This window comes from Schistocerca gregaria, chromosome 6 (assembly GCF_023897955.1).
Source record: "Schistocerca gregaria isolate iqSchGreg1 chromosome 6, iqSchGreg1.2, whole genome shotgun sequence".
NCBI lineage: Eukaryota > Metazoa > Arthropoda > Insecta > Orthoptera > Acrididae > Schistocerca > Schistocerca gregaria.
Window position 1 is genome coordinate 382,510,246 of NC_064925.1, and position 27,284 is coordinate 382,537,529.

Sequence of the window (27,284 nt, forward strand, 5' to 3'; positions counted from 1 at the left end):
CAACAACAACAACAACAACAACAACTGGACTCCAAGGCCATACTGGATCATTCCAGTGACTGAAAGAGGAGGTTGAGAAGATCAGTTTTGCTCATGGACTTTCTTGAAAGCACACAATGTGTAACATTGTTCTTGGATCATGGTCCCCTTGATTTTGAGTCAAGTGAAGGGCTTGAGCTGGAGGCTTCAAAGGTTCTGTAAACAAGGTAGGCTGTGATTACCTAGACTTGCATCATAGGTTGAGAACTGTAGTGTCCCCCCAAATGAGTCAGGTGTGCAGTGAACATCGTTGGCTGCTACCCAGGTAGCTGACTGTATGTATGGTGCACATTATGATTTTTTTTTAATTAGATGATTTTTCCATTCAGTTTAGAAAATGAGAGCTGTAAGAAATATTTAAGTGCTAGAAGAACATGTAAAGAGTGCAAGAGTCCTAAAATTGAAGTGCATCTAAAAAAATTTAAAGAAAGAAAAGAAAACACAGAGGATCTCCTGTAGTAATAGATACAGAAAGCTGATTAAGATCCAAAATGGATATCGGAGAGATTTTTTGAGAAAATTTACGTGTATATTGAGTAATAGGCTAATTATAAAAGTAGGTGGTGGTTTTGTTGTAGTATGCAAGAAACTCAGATCCACGGAGATAAAAATTGAAGCTGCAAGCAATATTATTTGGGCATGACTCATTGTCAAGGGAGGGCACAAACTTCTAATCAGACCCTTCGGTCAACCAGCTGATGCATCTCCAAGTGTAACCCAAAGCTTTTGAGAAAACCTAAGTTCACTAGTACTTAAGTTTCCCAATCATATTGTCATCATTGGAGGAGACTTTAATCACCCAACAATGTATAGAGAAAATGAAGTTTTGCAGGTGGTGGGCATGAAAAGACAGCCTGCGAAACGTCACTAAATGCCTTCGGTGAGAGCTGACTGGAACAGGCAGTTTGTAACCCCACTCAATGTGGAAATGTATCAGATGTAATCACAACAAATAAACCTGACCTCTTTGAGGACACCCACATTGGAACTGGTGCCAGTGATTATGAGCCATTTGTTAGAACAATGGTTAGCAGAGACTATAGGCCAACTGTAGTCTATGGCAGCATTTGTGACATCTGGGCCAGAGACGAACAGTAGACAGCCGCACAGGTAGCCAATCCCCGCTCAGTCTGTTTCCACATCCTGTACCGTGTAAACTTCTGTCATATTTGAGTGTTCTGTCATGTTTTATACATGTGAACCTGTGACTGAATGGTTTCTCTGATATTCTGGGTGCTCTGAGAGTTTTTTCATAATGGCTGAAGCAACTAGAGGGTGCCAGGTGTTACACAGACAAGCAAGGGTCCTTATTTTTAAAGTGTACTAGTTCTTCAGACATGAGGCAGATTGTCTGCAATTTTTCCTAGCTGCAGAAACTTAATATGTACATTTACATCTATATCTATATCTACATAGAAACTTCACAAGCCGCCACATGACTACTAGTCATTTCCTTTCCTCTTCCACTCGCAAATAGAGCAAGGTAAAAATGGCTATCTATATGCCTCCATATGAGCCATAATTTCTCGTATCGTATCTTTGTGATCCTTACGTGCAATGTATCTTGGCAGCAGTAGAATCATTTGGCAATCAGCTTCAAATGCTGGTTCTCTAGGTTTTCTCAATAGTGTTTCTCGAAAAAAACATTGCCTTCCCTCCAGAGATTCCCATTTGAGTTCTGAAGCATCTCTGTACCACTTACGTGTTGTTTGAACCAATGGATAACAAATCTAACAACTGCTGTCCATGCACTTTCAGCCAAGTTGACAACACAGCATTCCTTGTGAGTTGCGCAGTCAGAGGCCATTTACGCTGTCGCCAACTATAAAAGTAATAGAAAGATTTGTGTCTTCAGACAACTATAGAAATAGACAGTAGTATGACATTTCAATGAGGAAATTGAAATATTTAGTTCAGGACAGGATAATGTAGAAGATCAGTAGCTCAAGTTTAAAAGAATGGTTGATCAAGCATTGAATAGATATGTACCCAGTGGATGGGAGGGGCCTTCCATGTTATGCAGTCATGATAAAGAAACTTCTAAAGAAACAGATACTATGCACACTGAATGTAAAACAAAGCATAGGGCTGTGGATGGAGACATGCTGAATGAAATGATTCTGGTTGTCACGTTGGCAATGCCTGAAACCTCCAGTGACTGCTCACTAGAATATTATTGAAGGATCTCTCTCAGAACCCAACAAAATAGTGGTCTGATGTAAAGACAATCACTGGTACAAAAGTTAATGTCCAGACACTCCTGGATGACACAGGAACTGAAATGGATGATAGAAAAGGAAAATCAGAAATGTTGAACTCCGTTGTCAAATGTTCTTTGTAAAAGAAAATCCAGTAGTTCTACCCAGTTTAATCCACTTACTTTGGCAAATATGAGCGAATTTGCAGCTAAATTAGCTCCTCATTTAAGCATAATATGCTCTAGTACCTCAAACAAAAAACTATATCTATTAGTTGGAAGAAAACACAAGTCATACCAATATACAGGAAGTATAGCGGAAGTGATCTACAGAAATTCTGTCCCAGTGGCCTCACCATCCATATTTTGTAGATAATTAGAAGATATTCTTGTATAAAAAGTAATGAGGTGTCTCAAGCAGAATGACCTTGTCCATTCCAACCAGCATGAAATCTATAAACATCTGTTATGTGAATTTGAACTCTAACTTTTCTCACATAATATCCAGAAAGCCAAGCTGTAAGGCAGAACAGAACCTCTTGTCTTTTGAAAAGGATTTGACTCAGAATCTCACACACACACACACACACACACACACACACACACACACACTTTTTGCCAAAGTACCATCTTATGGCATATCAAACAAAATTCATGACTTGAATTGAAGGTGTTTTGTCAAGGATGACACGGCAAGTTCTTTCTGATGGAGAGTCATCAGTGGATTAGAAGTAAGTTAGGCCATACCAAAGGGAAGTTTGTTGGAATCCTTCCTGTTTACATTGTGTATTAATGACCTCACAGATAATATTAATAGTAATGTCAGACCTTTCTAAGAGGATTTAGTTATCTGTACTGGAAAAGAAGCTGCACAAATATTCAGTCAGTTTTTGATAAATTTTCAAGGTTGCGGAAAGATTTGCATCTTTCTTTAAAGATTCATAAATGTAAAATTGTTTATTTTATGAAACTATGAAACATAGTCCTCTGTGGCTATAATATCAGTAGGTCACAATTGAAATCAATCAACTCATTAAATTCCCAGACTGTAACAGTTTGTAAGGATATGAAATGGAATGATCACACAGGCACAGTTGTAGGTAAAGCAAGTGACAGACCAGGGTACTGGAAAAACGCAATTTGGCCCACAAAAGAGACCACTTACAACAACAAAAAAATGTATGTGCCCCATCCCAGAATATTGCCCAAGTCGGCAGGATCCATACTAAATAAAATATTACACGTATGCAAAGAACAGCACAAATAGTTACAAGTTTGCTTAACCCATGGGAGTGTCATGGAGACACTGAAGAAACTGATTGGGCAGACACTTCCACATAAGCACAAATTGTCCCATGAAAGCCCATTTGAAAATATTCAAGAACCAGCTTTAATTGAGAAATCTAGGAACGTACAACAACCCCCTACGAATCACTCCCCTAGGAATAAGGAAGACAAGATTATGCTTATTATAGTGCACAGAGGGATGTTTAAGCAATCATTCTTCCTACATTCCATCTACGGATAGCCTGGAAAGACTCCCCAATAACTTTCATAATGGAAATTATCCTCTGACATGAACTTCACACTGGTTTACTGAATATGTATGTAGTTACAGAACTAGCCAAACCTCAGAAAGCTAAGTTGATGGCAGTTCCATCAAAGGAGTGAGTGCACCATGTATTTGCTAATATCTCATTCTTGGGCATACAGCTGTCCAAGAATTTCATTTGGGAAGTTCATTCCACAGAGCTGCTGAAGCTTGCAAGCAAATAATTTTTTTGCAGAAATGGTTTTCTGAGCCATATGTAGCATATGTTTGCTTTCATTTCATACTGTTGTTCGATATTGAGGGATCTCTTCAAGCCAAAGTTTTTTGAGTCAATGGATGTTTTATAGAAACTGTGTGTGGCGTACATTGAATAATGTGCTGCAGTAAACTGTTTGAGGAGTTAAGTATATTAACAATGGCTTGTCAGAGTATTTATTCCTCAGTAAAATTTATGGTAAATAACCTCTCTTTCCAACCATCATCTCAGTTCAAAATTTTGATAGACTCTGTGTAAACACTTGAAGAAACATTCTTAGGCTCACAAAGAGGTCACTTATTTGGGTGCACACATTTTGAGTAATTTGTCTGCAAACGTAAAAATTTTATAGGTAACAATAAAGCACAGTTAATTGAGAGAGAGAGAGAGAGAGAGAGAGAGAGAGAGAGAGAGAGAGAGAGAGAGAGAGAGAGAGAGAGAGAAGGGGGAGGAAGGAGGGAGAACCATTGTATTAATTTGGTAAATGAAAATACAGTTTTAAACTCTAGACATATTAATTCTCATGTAAATAGGAATTCTTCAGCATCTTCTTCTTCTTTTTCTTCTTGAGTTCAGGGATAGGTGGCCACTTGTTTTGCCTTCACATTTCAGTAAAAGAATGTTCTGTGTTGTTGCTGTTATTATTATTATTATTATTATTATTATTATTTGACATTTTTGACATTTACACAGTCATGAAGATATACTCACATTGGTTGTACAGAAACAACTACATATCTCATCTTATTTATAGTAATATGCTTCCAGGAATGATTACATCTAACTTAAAGCATATAGAAACAAATGTGTAATTTTCTGCACATTCTTTCCCATTTTGATCAGTGTGAATCAGTACAACTGTCAGATGCACAAACTTTCAAATAACATTTAATTACTGGTGTGCACAACTATTTTATATATTTTCAGCGTTTTTCCAGTTAGTTATTAGTTTCACCCTTCACTTAAAGTGTCTCTTTTTCTTAGTAAATGGTGTTCCTTGTATTCAGTATAAATTCACAGTTGATATTCTGCTGTTCACCATATAATCAATGAATTTTAATTTTTGTGTAGTATATAAAACAAGAGCTATCAGCTGGTTCGAGACACATATCAGTGCACCAGGAGCCCTATCACTATGGTAGCCATTACTCAAATTCTGGCACAGTGCTGCATTTTCTCGTTCGACTGCCGCCCTTCACTAGAATGTTTCTGACGTATCAAGGTAAGTCGAATTGCCATTCATAGTTAGCTGTGCAAGTTACACTTGGCTCCTGCCTGTGCTTGTATATGCCATTGATATTCATACTTACCTCTCACCAAAACTGGAAGCAGTGGGTCTGGATTACCATTTTGTGTAAATTCAGTTATTTTGAAAAGATCTTTGGACTCATCAATAAAATGGAACCCAACGTCCATTGAGAAACAAACCAAGAATTCAATCTTCGTTACTATACTAAGTATGTATCCAAGCACTCTGCTGCTGTTGATTCCATTATATTCTCGACAGTCGTAGGAGTGGTTTCCAGATCCATAAACATGGATGAAATTGGAGGAGTATGTGTTACCATAGCAAATAAATAAATACGAGAGTAAAATTGCTGCATATTGTAACTTAAATAAGGTTTTCGAAACAAAGCTTTCAATATGTATAAAAAGAAACACTTGCTACCAGTGTGTACTGACAGTTTTGTCTTACAGCAATGAGATATGGGCTTCTAATACAGAAGCCTCTCTAAAATTGAGGGTTCCACGGAAAGAAAGGTAGAGGTATATTTAAGAATTTCTAAGACAGCCAGGCAAACAAATAAATGTATGAAGGAGACATAGTGAAAGACTTAATTATGGCTGTAATGACAACTGAGGAGTCGGCCAACAACATTTAGACTGCTAAATGAATGGTAGGTAGATCAAGGTGATTCTTCGCTGGCATTCAATTTATAAGAACTTGAATTTTTCTACCACTGAAAACTGTTTCTACCACTGAAAACTGTAAACTGATTGTAGTACTTCAGTTGTACAGCAGACAGGAGTTTAACAGCACCAGCAGTTAATATACTTCGTTTAGTTTCATTTTCTTAAGAGCTTTAAAGTAGATGTGTACAGTAATTTATTTACCTGTTTCCAGCAGTGTTGTTCGTTTTGTTGTAAGAGTTCACATATTTTGCAATTTTTAATGTAAAGTGGGTAAACATGGTTGCAGATTCTAGGGATGGTTTTATTTTTCATGTTTATATTTTTGTGTGTCACAGTTTTAATAGTGTCACAGTTGAATCATTTTATCACTTGCTTGTGGTCTGCTTTGCTTAGAATTTTATTGTGGTTTCATATACTTTCAACAAAGTAGGAAATGGATAGGTATTGTGCTTGTTGTGTACAGACATGTTGAGGTGAATTGGCTGATGTTTTTGGAACAGTTAGAGGTTGTGTTGGCCACAGATGACAGTCTTAAGGTGCAGCATTGGTGGTGAAAGCTCCGACACCATTGGTTCTGTCAGGACCCCCCTCCCCGGAACCCCTCCTGGAATCTCTGACATCACTGCACGTTTTGATGTGCACCTTTTGCCCTGACTTATTTTTTTCAAGGGTGAGCTGCAGTCAGCACTGGAATTGTGAATCCCTAGGTGGAGGCCAAATGTTGGATCTAGTCACATGACTCTCCCGCCATGCCTTAGCACTACAAGTGCGAGGTGCTCCCTTGTGTCAATAATACATCTGATCCAGAACAGATGTCATGTCCATTGAGCCAGCAGCCAGTGAGAGTAATGTCTTTTACTTATGCTGGTTGTAGATTTTTTAAGCTGACTTATAATAAGGTATCTTAACTGGAATGACCTTCTCTGTGCCAATCAGCTTGGGTTCCAAAATCATAGACCATATATAACTCAATTCATCCTACTCCCACATGATATCCTGATAGCCACGTGTCAATATTGTTCAGTAGCTGCTGTCTTTCTGGACTTCCAGAATGAAAATCTGGAGTGAAAATTCCTTAGTCATCGAAGAACAGAACATGCAGTTATGGTACTTAAGTAAATATGTGTTGTTGGTTATTGCTACACTGGTATAAACTATTTCTCAGTGACAAAGGAGGACATTTCAGGGAATTCAAAATTAATAATCTCGAAATATCTCATTGATGTTATACAGTTTCCACATTTAGTTTAGCCACACTGCGTGCAGAAATTTTGCGTACACCAAGAAAGTGGTTGAGTTTATAATGTTTCGCTTGTTCTAGGAATAAACCTGAGTATTTAATTTTCATGTCTGCTTTTCACTGAACATGTGATGTAACTTTCAGCAAATGAATAACCCTTACTGAATGAAGCATGCTTGGTATCGATACTCTGTGTAATGAGACAATTTTTGTGGTACTCTAATCTTTAAAATGATGTCGACAACATGTTGAAAATAATTTTTCACTAATTTATTTCTTCAAAGACACACATCAAAATCTTATCCAGGATGGCCAAAGAGCGACACAATACTGGAGGCAATACTCTCACATTATTGATGATCTACAGTTCCTGCCATTGGTACTTTTATAACAAACAACAATTACAAGTTCTCTTTATGTATTGTTTAAATTGAACATAATTTGATTTCATAAAACTGATTAAAATTTTGGCTTGGCAAATCATGACAACTTCCATGATATGATTAGTATCTTGAAATATCTTAGTTTCTGTAATGAAATGTTATGTTATGAAATAAACATTGATAACAATACTTTTTACTATTTTACAGTGAGTTCTATCATAATTATTATTACTCTTTTGTATATTATTTGTATAAACGATAATTTGAGTCTGTGTTGACATTTGTTTTAATGTACTTTGGGTTTGTTGTACAACCCTTCCATAAATTTATTGAGATTATTTACTATACAGTTTTCATTGATAAATTAAGCAAGTAACGATATAATTGAAACTTATGCATGTAGGTATAAGACTTTGCATAAAGATTAAATGAGAGTATCACAATCTCCAAAACAGATGGTACTGTTCTCTGCATTTTTACTGTCCCATTCTGCTGCATTGCAAAGTGTCTTGGATAATAATGAATTTAAATTTTGTCCAGTGCGACATTTTTTAACATTCTTGAAATTAGTTATACTTTCCACAGCATGAACACCAAATAGTTTTCCATCTTCCTCCACTCATATTACATAAATAAAAATCCTACTATGTAGCCAATTATGACAAGTATTAAGTTAATTCACCATCCACATTATTTTAATCCTCATCACTTTTTTCACCCTCACTCCGATGACTCGCACAATAAGCTTCCTGTCCTTGGCTCAAACCCACCGTTGCTTCTTCTTCTTTTTCTTCCGATGGCCTGATCCACTCTTGATTGCTCAATATCTCTTGGCTAACATACCTCCTCTGTCTTGTGGCACTCAACTCCAATGGTGAAACCAGAAGTCATCCAGGCGTATGTTATGAACTTAGCTTTACATTTCAAGTGCCATTGTAATATCTGATATCAGTATCCCTTTGATGCCACCACTGACCATTTCCTCCACACCTGCTTATGACAGAACGTTGTCATACAACTAAATGGCCTTCGAGGCAAACCTCCTTTTTTTAGAAATGTTATTACACTTCAAAAAACTAGTTTTTTGAAAGCCAGCTGTTCATTTACCTATTATTTTGTTACTTATAACAATCTAGCAAGGAGGGCTGATTCACATCTTTTAAAATATGGGAAATTTCTGAGTTCCATTTTAACAGAAGAGGTGTATTTGTTTCTCATGTACATTAAGGCAAGCCATTGTTGTAATTCTGCCCTTTTTTAATTGATTTTTGAGCAGGGTCATCTAATCTGAAAGCTAGTCTCTTACTGTATAACATACAATAGAAAAGACCAGATTCATTAAAAGCTATAAACCTGAATCGAGTCAACTTGTCTAAGCAAATAAAATATTTGGATTCATTTTTGAAATTTTCAGTAGCTGCTGTGCCCCTGGAAAGGCAGTTACTGGTAGTCACTGGCAGCTAGTGTGTTCTTTGTCAATCTTCCCACATGTGTAAGCACACCTAGCTGGTTGTGAAGTTAAGATCACCACCAGAAAGCTTCATGTTTCAACTATTACTTTCCCCTGCAGTATTGGACCAGAATTCAGAATACCATTCTCCCACTTTGCAGTAAACCACATAAAAGCGTAACATTTATTAACTTTTTCTCTGCTAATCCTGCTACTTTGTCTGACACAGTTGAAGTTCCAGTACCAAATTCAGTGACCGAGTGAGGTGGCGCGGTGGTTAGCACACTGGACTCGCTTTGGGGAGGAAGATCTTTCAATCCCTTGTCTGGCCATTCTGATTATAGGTTTTCCACGATTTCCCTAAATCGCTTCAGACAAATGCTGGGATGGTTCCTTTGAAAGGGCACAGTTGACTTCCTTCCCTATCCTTCCCTAATGCGATGTGACAGATGACCTCACAGTTTGATCTCCTCCCCCAAATCAACCCAACCAAATCCATTTGCAATGTTTTACAACAGTTGTTATTTATCCATTGTATGCACTTCATCTTGTGTTTTGTCCATGAACACTACCACCTTCTTTCTCTTACACTCACAGCAAATGGGGGAAATACAGTACTGTACAACTCAGTGTTAACTTGTGTAATGATATCGTGCTAGGATCTGCATAAGGTGGTAGGCTGAATTTAAATTTAATGATTGTCATTGCCAGCTCTTGTCACTGTTATTTCCAGAGTTTAAAATACTGTGCAGTTATTTGGATGAACTAGAGCTACAGATTAATGAGGGCAAGTTAGATAAGGTTCCACTGTGTTTAAAACATACAGGTTTTTATTACCAGCCTTATAAATTCTTCGCCTTGTTGTTGTACCATAGAATTGTCCCATTTCAATATGGGGGAAAAAGTCTTTGCCTTCCTCCCACATGGTATACCAATTTGCTTCATACCAAGATGTGAAAGAAATCATATTCGTTTCTAAGCTTCAAACTATTATTATTTCTGGCAAATGTACAACTTGTTGGCTGTAAACATTGCATATTAAGGTATCATCATCCAACCACTTTCATAAAGTAGTTGCATAAACAATAATTTCACATATAAGGACAAGACTGTTATCTTTGTATTATACCAGTTTTTGCACCTCCCTGCAGACAATAACTTTGACATCCCAGACCGCACATTCCATTCCTTGCACACCACTTGGAGGCTCACGAGTTCTGATTCTACGACTGATGTCAAGGAGATGGTCCCAGAGTTTTTTTACTTGCCCGAGTTCCTGCTGAACAGTGAAGGTAAATGTACCTAGATTTATCTTGATTTAGCCTCATTATAATTTACTGTTTACTTCCTGATTTTTATTTATTTTATTATCAGTGTTCTGTATTTTTCTGAGACACTATTCTCCTGTTAAGATCTTATGCCTGCTCTTTTGATATAAAATTGTTTTTACACAATATTAATATATGATAACTATAAATATTTGGGATCTTGTGCTTATTGAGAAAATGGGAAACACAGTCTTAAAGTATCTACAATGGGTGTGCTGTATTGTAGTACACAACTGAATGATGTAGGCTAGTGGACTTGGATAAAGTAGCAGTAGTAGTAGTAGTAGTAGTAGTAGTAGTAGTAGTTTTCAAAGCCTAGCCTAACTGCTCTGAATTAGGTATTCCACAGTTCCCCTATACTGTTAGAGATCAATGCCTGCCTGGTTCCTTTGAAAAGAATATGTCTGACTTCCTTCCTCATTTATGTCTAATCCAAACATGACTTTCATCTCAAATGATCTTCTTGTCAACAGAACATTATAGACTACTCTTGCAATTTACAACAGTGCACAAGGTAGTTTACTTTATTCTCAAGTATAATTAAGAGTGCTTCCATCTCCACAGATACGCTATAATCTCATTAATAGAAAAGGCTTTAAGTTGGATGCAAAACATTAGGGGGTTTTACCATTCTTGTATTTATTTATTTATGTATTTATTTATTTTATTGTTTTTTTTTTTAAATCTGCATTATTTGAATTTTCCTGTGATGTTCTGCAGAACATGTTAACAGTATATAAAGGGAAACAATTTGTGATCCTTTGCAATAAGTTTTATTCATTAATTAACTATTCTTCATCTTATTGGCCTATCTTCAGCTGACTACTTTTTCTCCTGTTAAATTACTTTTCAACTCTCTCTCTACTGGATAATTGCCACAGTCAAGGTGACATTATTTTAAAATTACAAGAACCTATTTATTGTATAAAATAACAACAATGTAGGAAAAGGCAGACTGCTACTTACTGCAAAGAAGACAAGTCAAGTTGCAGACAGGCACAAGTAAAAGGCACATGGAACTGCCAACTCCAGCATCTTGGGCCAGATTGCTGGAGTTGGGGGTCGCACACGCGTGTGCGTGCGCGTGCGTGCGTGTGTGTCTATTTTACTGATGAAGGCTGTGGCCGAAAGCTTTATGAGAGTGTCTTTTAATTGTGCCTGTCTGCAACTTGACGTATCTTCTTTACGGTAAGTAGCAATATGTCTATTCCTACATTGTTGATATTCCTGCCTGAAGTTTCCATTATTGTATTAAATGTGTATTTATGATCAACTTCTAAGTTGCAATCTCATAACTTTTGTGCTTCTAATATCTTTGTCTGCCCTCTGTTTATTTTATTTTATTTGTAGTTGTGTCAGTCAGTCATATATTGCTATTTTTGTCATGTTTTATTAATGCACTGACTCAATATTGTCATTAACACAATTTTGTTATGAAATTTTGTCCTTTGTATTGACGTGGTTTATTCTGATCCATTTCAGGATTCAATCTTGGCGTTCGACAGTCAGGTGAGAGAGTCCACAATGTTCAGCTCCCCCCATGGGCAGGCGGAGATGCACGCAAATTCATTCTAATCCATCGTCAAGCACTAGAGTCGGACTTTGCTCGAGAGAACTTGCCTCACTGGATAGATCTCGTTTTTGGGTACAAGCAGACTGGTAAAGCTGCTGTGGAAGCCATCAACGTTTTCCACCCAGCGGTGAGTTGCTTGTTGTGATGTAGCATGAATACAAATCTGTTTAGTGCTACTCTACCGTTTTTGATGTGGGCAAGATTCATATTTGTAAAGCCTTCTAAAGGCTCTTAAATGCACATTCCATAGTTCACACTTCAGTGAGAACGTGATGATGATGATGATGATGATGATGATGATGATGATGATGATGATGATGATAATTTGTTTCGTTGAATTCCTTGAGGCTTTGTGTTGGTGTTGCCCATTACATTTGGTCTTTATTCTCATATTATTGTTGCATACCTAGAGAGACAATGAACTAGCAGAATAATGTAACTGGCTTATTTTGATATTTTCTATTATTTTATGGTGTAGTTAAACTAAATATATAATAAAATGGAAAACACAAAATCTGAGTTATTATTAACCAAGCCCACAAGTGAAAACAAAGGTTTTGCAGCTATCCACATCTTTCTTAATATTTCTATGTTTTTTGAACGTCATAAATAATGAGAGATTGGACTAATATCCCTGCCATACAGATCCTTTCTGGTCACTTAGACAGTCTGTCAGTTTTCTCATTGTTTCATCAATTTCCATCATTGGTTAAATTGTTATCTGGCATATTCTAACTGTCAACCCCTTCTCAATTTATCTCCTGGACACTTTATGTAATAAACATTGTGTTTCCTCCATTCAGTGTGTCCTTATCATTGTGTGTAACATCATCGTTAAATAATGGCATTACCTTTGTTTGTAGTCATACACATTGTATACTGAGTTTTCATTACTCTCCTGCTGTGTTCAACAGTTATGTACTAAGTTCTAATCTGATAGAAAATAATAATGCAAAAGCAGTAATAATGTTAGTAGTACTTGTGCATGATTGTGTGTAAACATAACAAGAGACTTCTAATAATGTGAGTAAGCTCAAACAGGTTAAAACCAGTGTAGTATTATTATGCCAGCTCATTTTCCTTGAATTCCACTGATACAGTAACCGAATAACGTACGTGTCACCACATCACAAGAAATAACTTGATTTCTTTCAAAAAGTTAGTGCGTAAAAATTGTTCTGTGGGGAATATTCAAGTGATCAGCACCTCACAAAGTCTGTGCACATTTGAAATATACTTGTGTGGACACAGCAACCAGATTTCAGACGCTGGTCAACAAATGAGACTACCTTTTTTGTAACTAAAGTATGCATTGCTATCACATATTTGTATAAAGTAATGAGCACAAAATGAAACCAGTTGTTGCTAATTGGAGAAATGCATTACTAATGCCACAAATGATGATAATTTCGATTTTCAAAGATACATTGATGACCCCTACACCAAAAAGTGTCACTGTTCGGGAGTAATGACTGCTGTGTTGGTGATAAGATATTGGACATTGTCTTTCAGCATCATAGTGACTGTATTAATGTCAGAAAAAAAACCCAGTGTTTGTTTCTTTTCTTCTTGATGTCTCCAACAAAGTGATTTAGGACCTAGAAATCTTAATGAGATTTGTACATCACAAAATACTTGAATCCAACAATTATCTCATTGCAGACATATTATGGGTTCGATGCAGAAAGTATTCGCGACCCCCTGGAGAGGGCAGCATGGGAGACGATGGTTCGTACCTATGGGCAAACGCCACGGCAGCTGTTTCGCTCCCCTCATCAGATGGCTGCTCAGACCCTCACGTCGAAAAGATTGTCAACCACTTCAAGACTTCCCATGGTGAGCCTCTGCAATGTGATGATATACTAAGGTTAATCACGAATTTACAAACATGCAGTGCTGCAGTCGGTTTCCGTGTATGGCTTGTCTGCAGTATTTGTCATGTCTACATTCATTTTCCTTCACAATGTCTTTAAGTTGCCAGTTGGTTATGGAACAAGTAATGTTTCTAATCTTTGTGTATCTAATTGCAGATATTGAACAGCCAACAGCACTCAGGGTTGGCAGCATTTTAAACTAATTATTTATCTTTTGAAACAACAGTCACAGGGTGTGCTCACACAATTTCCATCATCTACCCTTTATAGGCTCTGTGTATATGCTTGTTGTGATGTAAACTAAGCAAAATTAGTAAATTATGCGGCAGAGACAGAAAGTAAAAGTTTTGGAGAACACTAGAAATCTATAGTGAAACATTGGTGGGAGATTGATAGGTGAGAGTTGTTGTTGTTGTTGTTGTTGTTGTTGTTGTGGTCTTCAGTCCTGAGACTGGTTTGATGCAGCTCATCATGCTACTCTATCCTGTGCAAGCTTCTTCATCTCCCAGTAGCTACTGCAGCGTACATCCTTCTCAATCTGCTTAGTGTATTCATCTCTTGGTTTACCTCTATGATTTTTACCCTGCACACTGCCCTCCTATACTAAATTGGTGATCTCTTGATGTCTCAGAACATGTCCTACCAACCGATCCCTACTTCTAGTCAAGTTGTGCCACAAGCTCCTGTTCTCCTCCATTCTATTCAATACCACCTCATTAGTTATGTGATCTACCCATCTAATCTTCAGCATTCTTCTGTAGCACCACATTTCGAAAGCTTCTATTCTCTTCTTGTCTAAACTATTTATCGTCCACGTTTCACTTCCATACATGGCTACACTCCATACAAATACTTTCAGTAACGACTTCCTGACATTTAAATCTATACTCGATGTTAACAAATTTTTCTTCTTCAGAAACGCTTTCCTTGCCATTGCCAGTCTACATTTTATATCCTGTCTACTTCGACCATAATCAGTTATTTTGCTCCCCAAATAGCAAAATTCCTTTACTACTTTAAGAGTCTCATTCCTAATCTAATTGTCTCAGCATCACCTAACTTAATTTGACTACATACCATTATCCTCGTTTTGCTTTTGTTGATGTTCATCTTATACCTTCCATTCAAGAAACTGTCCATTCCGTGCAACTGCTCTTCCAAGGCCTTTGCTGTCTCTGGCAGTATTACAATGTCATCGGCGAACCTCAAAGTTTTTATTTCTTCTCCATGGATTTTAATACCTACTCTGAACTTTTCCTTTGTTTCCTTTACTGCTTGCTCAATATACAGATTAAATAACATCGGGGATAGGCTGCAACACTGTCTGTCTCCCTTCCCAACCACTGCTTCCCTTTCACGTCCCTCGACCCTTATTACTGCCATCTGGTTTCTGTACAAATTGTAAATAGCCTTTTGCTCCCTGTATTTTACCCCTGCCACCTTCAGAATTTGAAAGAGAGTATTCCAATCAATATTGTCAAAAGCTTTCCCTAAGTCTACAAATGATAGAAACGTAGGTTTGCCTTTCGTTAATCTTTCTTCTAAGATAAGTCATAGGGTCAGTATTGCCTCACGTGTCCCCACGTTTCTACAGAATCCAAACTGATCTTCCCCGAGGTCAGCTTCTATCAATTTTTCCATTCGTTTGTAAAGAATTCACGTTAGTATTTTGCAGCTGTGACTTATTAAATTGAAAGTTTGGCGATTTTCACATCTGTTTGGTGGACACAGTGTATCTCTGTTCATTCTGAGCAGTGAAGTCAGTCTCTCTCCCTGTTACCAGACATGTTCACTTCTCCTACGGTGTCTGAGTCAATATTATGTGGGTATTTTCAATCTATATATAAATTTGGATCTGCTTCAGCATTTTTATGTGTGTATTATTTATTGTGGCTCATGTACCCATATCACTGTTCATTCATTAGACACATCACTCATTCATTAAACAAAGGAAATAGAAAAGTCTCAAAGAAGACTTGCATGATTTGCAACAGAACTGCTTAAGCAACTACAAAAATTTTAAATCAGGATCGATTATCACCATTAACAGGATTTACAAGACAGCAGTTGAAAACTGAGGTTTGCTCTTCCAGTATGGAGAACCAGTCTTCTGAAACAAATATGAGACGCTATTATATTACTACCCTATATAATAGTATGTCTTACTTAGGCTATGTACAATTTGGCATTGAATTGCCCTTGTATTTATTGTAAGTTTAAATTGAAACATGTACAATTTGACACGCTCCATATCCTTGTGATTGACTCACTAACTGGATCTACGGAACATGAAATTAATAAATAAATAAATATCGTATGTATTGTGTAAAGAACAAGATGGTATAATTAGGAAAATTAGACAAATATTGTAGTATACCAGCCATGCTCCCTGTGGATACCTATGAAAGAAACAGAAACAAGGATAAATTTGGTTACTGAGAGGGCAATTGGACTTCCTCATGTTTGTAAATTTTGAAGCACATTAATGAAACATGTTATTTTAATACTCATTGTTATTTGCAGAATTGAAGATTGTGACTTTGGCCAACTAGTCTCGGAGCCTGCCAAAGCATTCCTTGCATCAGTAAGCCAGTTCATAAGACCACCTGAGGAGTTTCTCATTGTGTCCCGGGCCTAACAACGCCTGCCGCCGCCTTATGCCCCCTGCCGTCACATTCTTATAGCATGGTGCTCTCTTTTGTGACAAAGTACTGAATTTCAACAGAAGCAGTGAAATAATTTTTTGCTGTAAACTTTTTATTTTCACAAATAATTCTATCTTCCCAATATTATGCAACAAAACACTCATATGCTTCAAATAAACACAGACAAAATATAACAGTATAATTTTTTAAGAACAGTACAGAAATGATTGGTTGCTCCTCACCATATAGAGAAGGTATTGAACTGCAATTGGGCTCAAGAAGTCTTTTTCGTTGTGTCTGTCTGAAACTCAGTGCCTCCTCTGTATGGTGAGTAGCAATCTATCCTTTGCATATTATTATTATTATTATTATTATTATTATTCATTCCTCGACTGTACTAGACTGTACTAGATTCTTTGCACCTGCTTGGCCTCACAACTGGGTTTCCCTTCCCACTTACTTTGCTCTCTTCTGTGAGCCCCAAGTCCAGCACAGTGTAATGCCTTCTTGTTATCCCGGAGCAACACGTACTTCTGGTCTGTGATAGTTTTCCATAAAAGTTTATGTATGATTGTGTAACACTTTGTCAAGTGAAAACCATTAGTGTGTATGGTATCAGCCACACTTCTCACATAACCTGAATGACATTACTGCTTCTGTTCAAAGCTTTTAGTGCATTTCCCCCTTAGAAAGTTCTATCACAGTTAATGTTTAGTATGTATAACAAATGATATTGCCAACTTTATAATGCTGTGTCATCATGGATGTTCTTACATGTGACAAACTAAAAAAAAAAATTACTGACAAAATTTTCTTGCACTTCCAGCCACATGAAATGGTTAAACGTCTATTGAGATTTCAGATGGGTTCTCCTTGGCCGTTGCCAAGTGCCAACTGTTGTCTGTCATGCAAATACTTGGCAGAAAGCTGTAGCATCCCATTAATTAATATGCAATTACAGTAAACCGTTATTTCAGTTGAACTGAACTAAATAGAGCTGGACTGGGCTGCAGATCCAGTATTCAAAACAATCCCTCTGACATTGGGGAACAATAATGCAAATAACTTTTTAAAACCTCTCCATATAGCGGAGGTGATGAGTCACAGATAGACACAACAGAAATATTGTCAGAAAATGAGCTTTCAGCCAAAAAGGCCTTTGGCCTTTGCGGTGTGTGTGTGTGTGTGTGTGTGTGTGTGTGTGTGTGTGTGTGTGTGTGTACATTATCACAGCCAAGGCAGGCACTAAGCCAACACCCACAGGATTTTCTGCCTGTTAGCTCTGAAGATGATGCAGATAGTGAGTAGCAACCATCCTTTTCATAATATTGTTACATTCCATCCTGGATTTTCCATTGTTGAATTTTTTAAACCTCTCACAGTAGCAAAGAAAATCAGTACCATTGGACACCACATTAAGATTGTTTGGGCTTCTTATTGCTTAAAAAGATAAGACTTACAGATTATTGACAGTAATGGATGAATTATTGACAGTAAATGATCTATGATTCACGACAAATAACTAACAATGAATTACATTTTACGTTAGGTTTATTCAGTGCATTGTGTAGTGGTTCAACATGTGTAAGACTAGACCATAAAGTCAATACTCCAACAGAATGTAAATGTATTCGTCTGTGAAATCATGTGAGTAGCCAAAATTTGCATACTGCTGACTTGCACATCCATACAAGGAGATGGCTGCAGATGGAGAGAAACTCCATCAGATAAAACAAACATGAGGTGGCAGATATGCATCAGTGATTTAATATTGTTGTTTACAGGGAAAAAATAAATATTCTAATGGAGATTAATTAAACAACCAAAAATTATACAAATTTACTCCAAAAATAGTGATGGACACTACAAAGCTCATGGACATTTAACTTTTTGATGTGACTGAAAGATTGAGAAAAACTTTTATCGGTATATATTACTGTGAAACCAAGTATTCATATTTAAAAAAGATTTCTCTCCTTTATAAAAAGTAAGGACTTGGTGTTTTACCTATTACAGCAAAACTAGCATTCTCCAGCTCTGTGCATGGAATGTTAGATCCCTTAATTGAGTAGACAGATTTGAGAATTTAAAAAGGGTAATGGGTCAGTTGAAGGTAGTTTTAGTGGGAGTTGGTGAAGGAAGAACAGGATTTCTGGTCAGTTGAGTGTAGGATTACGAATACAAAATCAAGTAGGGTTAATGCTTGAGTATGTCGAATAATGAATGAAACCGTTAGAGTGAGCTACTATGAAAATCATAATGAACATATTATTACAACTAATGCAGGCAGTAAGCCAACACCCACAGGATTTTATGCCTGCTAGCTCTGCAGATGATGCAGAGACTGAAATAATGTGTGTTGAGATAAAAGGAAAGATTCGTATCATTAAGGGAGATCAAAATTTAGTTGTGATGGGGAATTGAAGTTCAATATGAGCTAAGGAAAGAGAAGAAAAAAACATTAGAACATCGGCTGTTGCAAAGGAATGAAAAAGGAAGCCATCTAGTAGAGTTTTGACAAGAGCACACTTTAATCATCACTAGTACTTGGCTTATAAATCATTAAAGAAGATTATATATGTGGAAGAGACCTTATCACACTGTAAGGTATCAGGTTGATTGTATAGTGGTACAACAGAGATTTTCAAACCACATTTTAAGCTGTAAGACATTTCCATGGGCAGATGTGGATTCTGACCATTGGTAATGAAATGCAGATTAAAACTGAAGAAACTGCAAAAAGGTAAGAAATTAAAGATGTGGGATCCAGATAAATTGAAAGAACCAGAGATTGTTGAGAGTATATGATGAAGCATTAGGCAACATTGGACTGAACAGAGGGAAAGGAATACAATAGAAGACTAATTGGTAGCGTGAGAGATGAAATAGTGAAGGCAGTAGAGGATTACATTGGTAAGAAGGCAAGGCCCGATACAAATTCTTGGGTAACACGAGAGATATTTAAATGACAAGTCAGAAAATATAAAAATGCAGCAAAGGAAGCTGGGAAAAGGGGTTACAGAGATCTAAAAAATGAGATGACAGGAAATGTAAACTCACAAACCAGGAACAGCTAGAGGAAAAAAGCTGGGTGAGAAACCAGGGGAAATATAGATGCCAGATATAAGTAAACTGGAAAGACTTTTGAGAAGAGAGAAGCAGCTGTATGAATACCAGCAACTCAGAAGGCAAGCTGGTACTGAGCAAAGTAGAGAGGGCTGGAAGGAGAAAGGAATATACGAGAAGCAAACTTGAGTACAGTGTTATAGACAGAGAAGAAATTGTTGGTGAAGATGAAGAAGAGAGATATGATACTGTGAGAATAATTTGATAGAGCATTGTGAGATCTAAGCCAAAACAAGGCCCTCAGAATTAATTAAATCCTTGGGAGAGGCATCCATGACATATATGAGAGAGGCAAAATACCCTCAGACTTCAAGAAAAATTTAATGATTCCAATTCCAAATATAGCAGGTGCTGACAGGTGTGAATACTATCACTATAATAAGTCGTCATTACAGCATATTGACACCTATTACTTATAGAACAACGGAACAACATTGCAGAAGATACAGTCAAGGAGCATTCTAATGGAATGGATAGTGTCTTGAAGAGATATTATAATATGAACATAACAGAAGTAAAGCACGAGTGACCCTGAGAGAATTTGGTTAAGAAATAAGACACTAAAAGTAGTAGATGAGTTGGGCTATTTTTCCAGCAATAATTGATGATGGTTGTACAGAGGAAGTAAAATGCCAACTAGCAATAGCAAGAAAAGGAACTGTCAGTTTGGCACAAGTGTGTGTGTGTGTGTGTGTGTGTGTGTGTGTGTGTGTTTGTTTGTTTGTTTGTTTTTTTTGGGGGGGGGGGGGGGTGATTTAGGGAGGGGTTTGTAGAGGGAGTCCAAGAGACAAATACAGTAATCAGGTTCAAATGGTGATAGATTGCAGTACTTATTCAGAGGTGAAGAGCCTTACACAGAATAGACTAGCATGGAGAGCCGCATCAGATCAGTGTTTGGGCTGAAAACAACCAAAGCAACAAAAACATTATTATTGTCACATTTACTCAGCCTTTGAATACTCTAAACAATTATATGGCCAAAGTTCTTCACCCAAATCACTGTAATGGCTTTCTGTGTGCCCAGCAGGTTAAAACAATGAAAATAAAGAAGTAGCAGTAGAAACATTCTTTTTGTGAAAGACATAGCAACTGCAGCCTGTATTCATGTCCACCTGCTTATAGAATTCAAGCCATTATCTCTATGTAAGATTTTGGCATTCCATGCTTCCTTGCATGAACAAATTGCCAATCATTGATGCCTCTGTATGTCCCCTTTGAACCACTCCCTTCATTAAGTTAGGTTTAGCCATAAATACCTTCTCTCTCCTTATCGTTGGTTGATTGATCTACCCATCCAGTGTTTAGTATTCTTCAATACCACCGTATTCTAAAACCTTCTGTTCATTCTCTTCTTGTCTGAACTGAAGCACTCTGTTCTTTTTTTATACCAAAACACCCTACTAAAACGTGGTGTTTTGAGCTATGTGTTGTAACCTCACAAATTTATGTCCTTTTTTTTTTCAAGATATTTGTAGTAACAGCTTGACACGGTCAACATTTAATGGAGACTGTCTGTGCAGGACGGGCTTGTGCGGGGCCTGCAATGGGGCCACTATGTGGGCTCGCCGGCTGAGCCAGAACCATCAGAGGTCTGGCAGCGTCGACACCGTGTGCCTGTTGGCCACCTCATCCCGTTGGCTACAGGGGATGTGTACGGTCTCGCACCACACACCTGCCTGCTGCTTTCATACACCAAAGACCGCGGTAACTTTCGAAACTAAATGCCTCCCTCCCCCTCCTCTCTCTCTCTCTCTCTCTCTCTCTCTCTCTCTCTCTCTCTCTGTATCTCTCTTTGTTGTTTTGGTTTCAGCAAACATAACTTGTGTGTGCGCAACAGAAATGTAGCTGTGTGTGAGTTTTCCCAGCCTCTTTCGCCTTCCTGTTTATTTGTTATTTAGAATCAATTAAGCTAAGATTATAAGATTAACTCATAGTTATCGAGCTGATTGTGAATTAGCATGTGAATATTGAATATTTTTGGTGCTATTGTGTCCATATTATCACTGTAGATATTTTTTATTTCTGTAAACTTATAAGCAATACAATCACAAGTATTACTTGAGTTTGAGGGAAGAAAAGTTGGCAGAAGGTTGCAGTAAAAATGTCCCTTCTATAAAAAAAAAATGTGGCCGTTGGAGACAGAACATGAGCACAGGTCGGGGGAGATGGAAGAGGAAGATGACTATCCCAGACCTCACCTCTGGTGATTTAGGGAAGCTGTGGATAACCTAAACCTGCCTGTCCAAATGGTCATTTGAACTGCCGACCTCCTGAACGAGAGACCATTGCCATCACCTAGCATTACCACTCAGTTTCAGTCTGAGATGAAAGTAGTGGTACATCAGTGCATCTTCCCAAATTTTTGCTGGGTGCTGTCTTCTGACAGAACATTTTCAGAAATGTTTGGATTTTATTGTGAGTTTCACACATGGAGCTCTTACTATTGCCTTCCATGCAACTCAGTACATTACTTTTCAGAAATTTCACAAAGGATCCAGATTGATGTCTCACTTCAGGTTGTCTGCCTGAGAAAGTATCAATTGTTAAAACTTTATTTTCCTTCTATGCACACTGTGGGCAGAAATGTTCTCATACCTAAAAGAGATGTTTGAATCATCTGTGCAGATAAAGTCAAAACGTTGTCTTACTGAGGCTTGTTTCCTAAAACTTGTGTTCTAATTTCTATTAATATCTATTTGTTAAGTGCAGTTCTGTTGTGAAATTACATTGGACAAGATGTGAACTCTATCCTGGACTGATATATGTACCAAAACAGGAATACCACATTATTAATTATAAAAAAAATTCCGGTACATAAAGATTTCACTAAAAATGGAACTCACAAATGCCTTGTGAAGATCTTCTGTGTGTGGGGAGAAAAAGAAAACCTGGTTGTTAGTGATCAGCAGTATTCATTTGGTGAGCACTACAGATTCATGAAAATGAAAAGTGCAGTTTGTCTCAAATGAATTTTCTGTTGTGTGTTGCTACAAAAGTTTGAAAAAATATGTACATATGAAATAAAAATTGATGGCAATTTTAATGTAAAGCAATACTTCCACATAAAAAATATATAAAATTATTGATAAATTCAGGAATTTTTACTCATAATTGCTCTGTTTTGGCCATTATTATTATATTATTATTATTATTATTATTATTATTATTATTATTATAACAGTAAACACATCAGATGTGTTCACCATACTGGATTCTGTATTTCATCACTAGTTGGATACTTCCTGGGCATCTAGTAATGTGTTGGTGTACAATTCATGCAGAACGCAATCAAGTGGCTGTCTGTGGCTGACAAATGTATTTCTCATCAATGCTAATGGTTTTCAGGAGCTCACATGATCTTTTGACCCTGCACCCAGTGAGCTGAGAGCCACAGGGACCTCTTATGGTTTGCTGGTTTCCAATATAGACACTGTAGATCTAGATCCAGAGTTCAAAGTCTTCATATCTGGCAAGTTTTGAAAGTTGTTTTCTTGTCTATTTTGCCATTACCTGGGATGCCAGTATCAATAATACATGCTTTCCTTTTCTCCACAACTGTGATGTCTGGTGTGCTCGATTCCAGCATTCAATCTGTCTAAAGTTTGAATTTACAGAGTAATTTAGCACATTTATTTTCAACAACTTTATCTGTGCACAAGTTTTTCAGAGACTACTACAAAAGTCTTGTGACTTACTTAAATCATTTAATAAAGCAACTTTTTTCGAGGGACAGAACTCATCTTCAGGCTACGGTGGCAACACCAAAAATTACCAACAAAAGTAACACAAATGTTAAAGCTGTTCTTCATAGTCTTGGTATGTGCTGAGGTCCTTCTTCAGAAGAAGAGGAGGATAACTTAAAATGAGGGAATATTCATTTTGTTTGTTGATCAATATAAATTTTATTAAATATTCATTCACTTTGTTCATTCAATATGGCATGTTCAGTTACTTATGTTAGTATGGCTCCTCAAATCTTGTTAACCATTGCTCATAATCTTGCAGTGGACATTTAAAACACATCACAACTCATTCTGCTGTGTATGACAAGCAAGATGATGATCGAACCAAAGGTTGTTTGTATAGTTAGCATGCCTTCAAGCTTTTTCTGGCTTCTGGTCACAACAGTTCTCAGCTGCCAGCAGATCCTAATTTTGACATAAGTTTATGTGAATAATTTGTGCTGTGGCTTGTAATCAATCTGAGTAATCTTTTTGCAATAGTTCAATATATGGTCAGTCGTTTCATCAGCTAATTTGCAGAGTCTGCAAGGTCATTTGCTAATTTCTCGATACTATGTTTAATGACGCTAGTTCTGATGACTTGTTTTTGTGCAACAAAAATCAGTATTTCAGTTTCCTTCTTTAGGATTCTTTTGGTCAGCCAAAATGCCGGCCTCTTCTTTATCTATTTTGCCTTCAATCTTCCCCAGTAATTTCCTGTGCAGTGGTGTATTGCACAGGCTATGGTTCAGCATTGTAATATAGCTTTCTGGTATTGAGTCTTGGTTTTCTGTAACTTGAGAAATTTCCTGTTGTTGACTTCAATCGGAGCTAATGCTTTCCTATCTTCCACATAATCTGCTAATCCATGCTTCTCTTCTTCCACTGTCTTCCTCAGTTAGAAGAGTCCTCCACTGCCTGTTTTCCTGGGCAAGATTTTGTGGTGAACTGTCATGAGTTTTCTTGTTTTGCTGTCCAGATTATCCAGCTCTACTTGGGCCCAGGTCACAATGCCTGTGTATGTGATGATGGCCATGGTCCAGGCCTTGAGTTCCTTGATGGTATGGCTATCATTCAGCTTGCTATTCAAAATTTTTTGGTCCATTAGGTATAATCGTTGCTGACCGCATTTTTTACATATCCATATTTGATATTCTCCAACTGTACATTTCAGGCTGGCATCACTAGATGGTTTATCCATTTGGTATTTTGATGCCTCCACATTCTGAGATTTTCCCCTTCTTGAGTGTCAGTGTGACATTCCAAGATTGCATTTGGTCTTCCACTGGGGTATGATCCCTGTGGCAGGCGATTGGGGATGGGAGTCGCATAGGGATGGACTAGGATGTTGTGGAGGCTGGGTCGGTGGTGGAACATGACTTTGAGAGGGGTTGGAAGTATTTTAGGTGTGATGTTCCTCATTTCAGGGCATAATGATAAATACTCAAAGCCCTGATAAGACATGGTTCAGTCATTCCAATCCAGAGTGGTACTGGGTGACAAGGGGTGCTTCTTTATGGTTGGTTCTTTGGATGAATTTGAGGATCTGGTGTTTGTCAGGATATGGCACGGGAAATCTGTTTGTGAATTAGGTCTCAAGGTTACTGTCTTTCTTTGAAGGCCTTTGTGAGGCCTTCGGCATACCAGGCGAGGGAATTCTAATAACTGCAGATGCATCTATCACAGGCAGCCAGCCTGTGGACCTAAGTGTTGATGGAGGCAGCTGAGAGAAAGAGATAGACATCTAGGAAGGTGGCACGGGGAGGGAGGAGGACCAGGTGACGTGGATGGGAGAGAAGGTTTTGAGGTTGTGAAGGAGTGAGGATAAGATGTTCTGGCCTTGGGTATATATTGTAAAGACGTCATCAATGCACCTGAACCACCCCAGTAGTTTGGAAACCCGATGAAGAGGCTGGCATAGGCTGGTGCCATGTGGGTCCACTTGGTTGTTCCACAAACTTCTCTGTACACCTTCCCTTCAGAGATGAAGGACATGGTTCGGTCGTTCCAATCTTGGGTGGTATTGGGCGACAAGGGGGGCGCATCTTTGTGGTTGGCTCTTGGAATGGATTTGAGGATCAGGTGTTTGTGAGGATATGGCACAGGAAATCTGTTTGTGAGTTAGGTCTCAAGGGTATTACCTGTCTGTGAAGGCCTTTGTGAGGTCTTCAGCATCCTGTGTGAGGGATTTCTCACCACAGCAGATGCATCTACAACATGTGGCCAGGCTATATGGGAGGGATTTTTTGGTATGTAACGGGTGATAACTGTCAAAGTGCAGGTACTGTGGATGAATGGTGAGTTTGATGTGGGCCAAGGTGTTGATGGTGCCATCTGAGAGGAGGAAACTGACATCTAGGAAAGTGACTCAATTGTGAAGGAGGGAGGGGACCAGGTAAGTGGATGGGAGAGAAGGTGTTGAGGTTGTGGAGGAATGAGGATGAGGTGTCCTGGGCGTGGGTACAGATTATAAAGTGGTCTTCAATAAACTTGAACCAGACCATGGGTTTCGGGTTTTGGGAAGCAAGGATTGTTTCCTCTAGGTGTCCCATGAAGAGGTTGGCATAGGATGGTGCTATGTGGGTCCCCATGGCTCTGCCACAAACTTGTTTGTATACCTTCCCTTCAAAAGTGAAGTAGTTATGGGTTACCCTTCAAAAGTAAAGTAGTTATGTGTTAGGATGTTGTGGGTTAGGTGTACAAGGATTGAAATGGTGCGTTTGGAATCTGGATGGCGTTGGGAGAGGTAGTGGTCAATTGTGGCAAGGCCATGGGGACAAGGTATGTTGGTGTACAAGGAGGTTACATCAACAGTGACGATTAGGGACCTGGAAGGTAAGGGTGTGGGAATGGTGGAGAGCTGATGCAGGAAGTTCTTTAATGTGGGAGGCTAGGTTTTGGACAGCTGTTTGGAGATGTTGATCAACAAGAATTGTGATTCTTTCAGTATCCAACCACAATGAGGTGCCTAGGATTGTTAAGTGTGTGCATTTTGGGGAGCATGTGGAAGGTGGGTGTCCGGGCTGTTGTTGGGATGAGTAGGGAGATGGACTCAGGAGAAAGGTTCAGGGAAGGCCCTATGGATTTCAGCAGAGATTGGAGGTTATGTTAGATTTCTTGGCTGCGATCAGTTTGGTAGAGCTTGTAGATGGAGGTGTTGGACAGTTGGCGGAGGCCCTCTGCCAGATAGCCACTCCGGTTCATCACAACAGTGGTGGAACCTTTGTTTTCCGGAAGGATTATCAGATTAGGATCGGTTTTTTGGTTGTGTAGGGCAGTTCTTTCTTCTGCTGAAAGATTGTTGTTGTTAGGGAGGGACCTGGGGAAGACTGGTGACAATAAGTTGGAAGTTGGGAGTTCCTGGATGGTGACCAGCAATGGTTAGGTGGGAGTGTGGGAGGGTCACAGTTGAATTGTGGTTCAAATTGGGACAGGCAAGGTTCAATGTTGGGATTGGAATGACTAGTTGTAGGGGTTTGTGGCAAAGAAGTGCTCCACTGTAGGGAGTGGGAGAAGTAGAGTAGGTTTTTCACAAGTCAAAAATGGTTAAACCTGGGAGTAGGGCTGAATGTGAGGCTTTTGGATAGGTATGAAACTTCTGTATGGCAGAGAATTTTGGTGGAGAGGTTAACTACCGTGTTCTGACATTGTTTCAGCTCTGAATTTTGTTTCTTGTTGGTAGGGGATTTTGGAGGATCCAAACCTGATCATCCACCCGGCAGACAAATGTTCCAAAAATCCAGTATAATCTCCAGTTCCAGCTGAAATACTTAGGCCCTTCCCAGAACCTCTCCCCTGAATCCATATCCCTTCACACCCCAACAAAAGCTCACACACACACCTTCTACATGCTCCCCAAAATCCAAAAACCTAACAATCCTGGGCTCTCACTCTGGCTGGTTACAGTGCACCCACTGGAAGAATCTCGGCAATTGTTGAGCAGCATCTTTCTGCAATTGAACACTACTCCTCCCAATGTTATCCA

The 27,284-nt window shown here is 38.3% G+C and overlaps 1 protein-coding gene across 4 annotated transcripts in view; it reads left to right on the forward strand.

Annotated features, from left to right (window-relative positions):
- LOC126278092 (lysosomal-trafficking regulator) overlaps positions 1–27,284 on the forward strand; it is a 543,055-nt gene that overhangs the window by 482,696 nt on the left and 33,075 nt on the right. For all 4 annotated transcript variants that reach the window (XM_049977936.1, XM_049977935.1, XM_049977937.1 and 1 more), the window contains exons 47-51: positions 5,116–5,266; positions 10,183–10,323; positions 11,842–12,059; positions 13,595–13,768; positions 21,098–21,281. In XM_049977936.1, the coding sequence (XP_049833893.1) occupies positions 5,116–5,266; positions 10,183–10,323; positions 11,842–12,059; positions 13,595–13,768; positions 21,098–21,281 (868 nt within the window). The remainder of the gene's footprint in view (positions 1–5,115; positions 5,267–10,182; positions 10,324–11,841; positions 12,060–13,594; positions 13,769–21,097; positions 21,282–27,284) is intronic.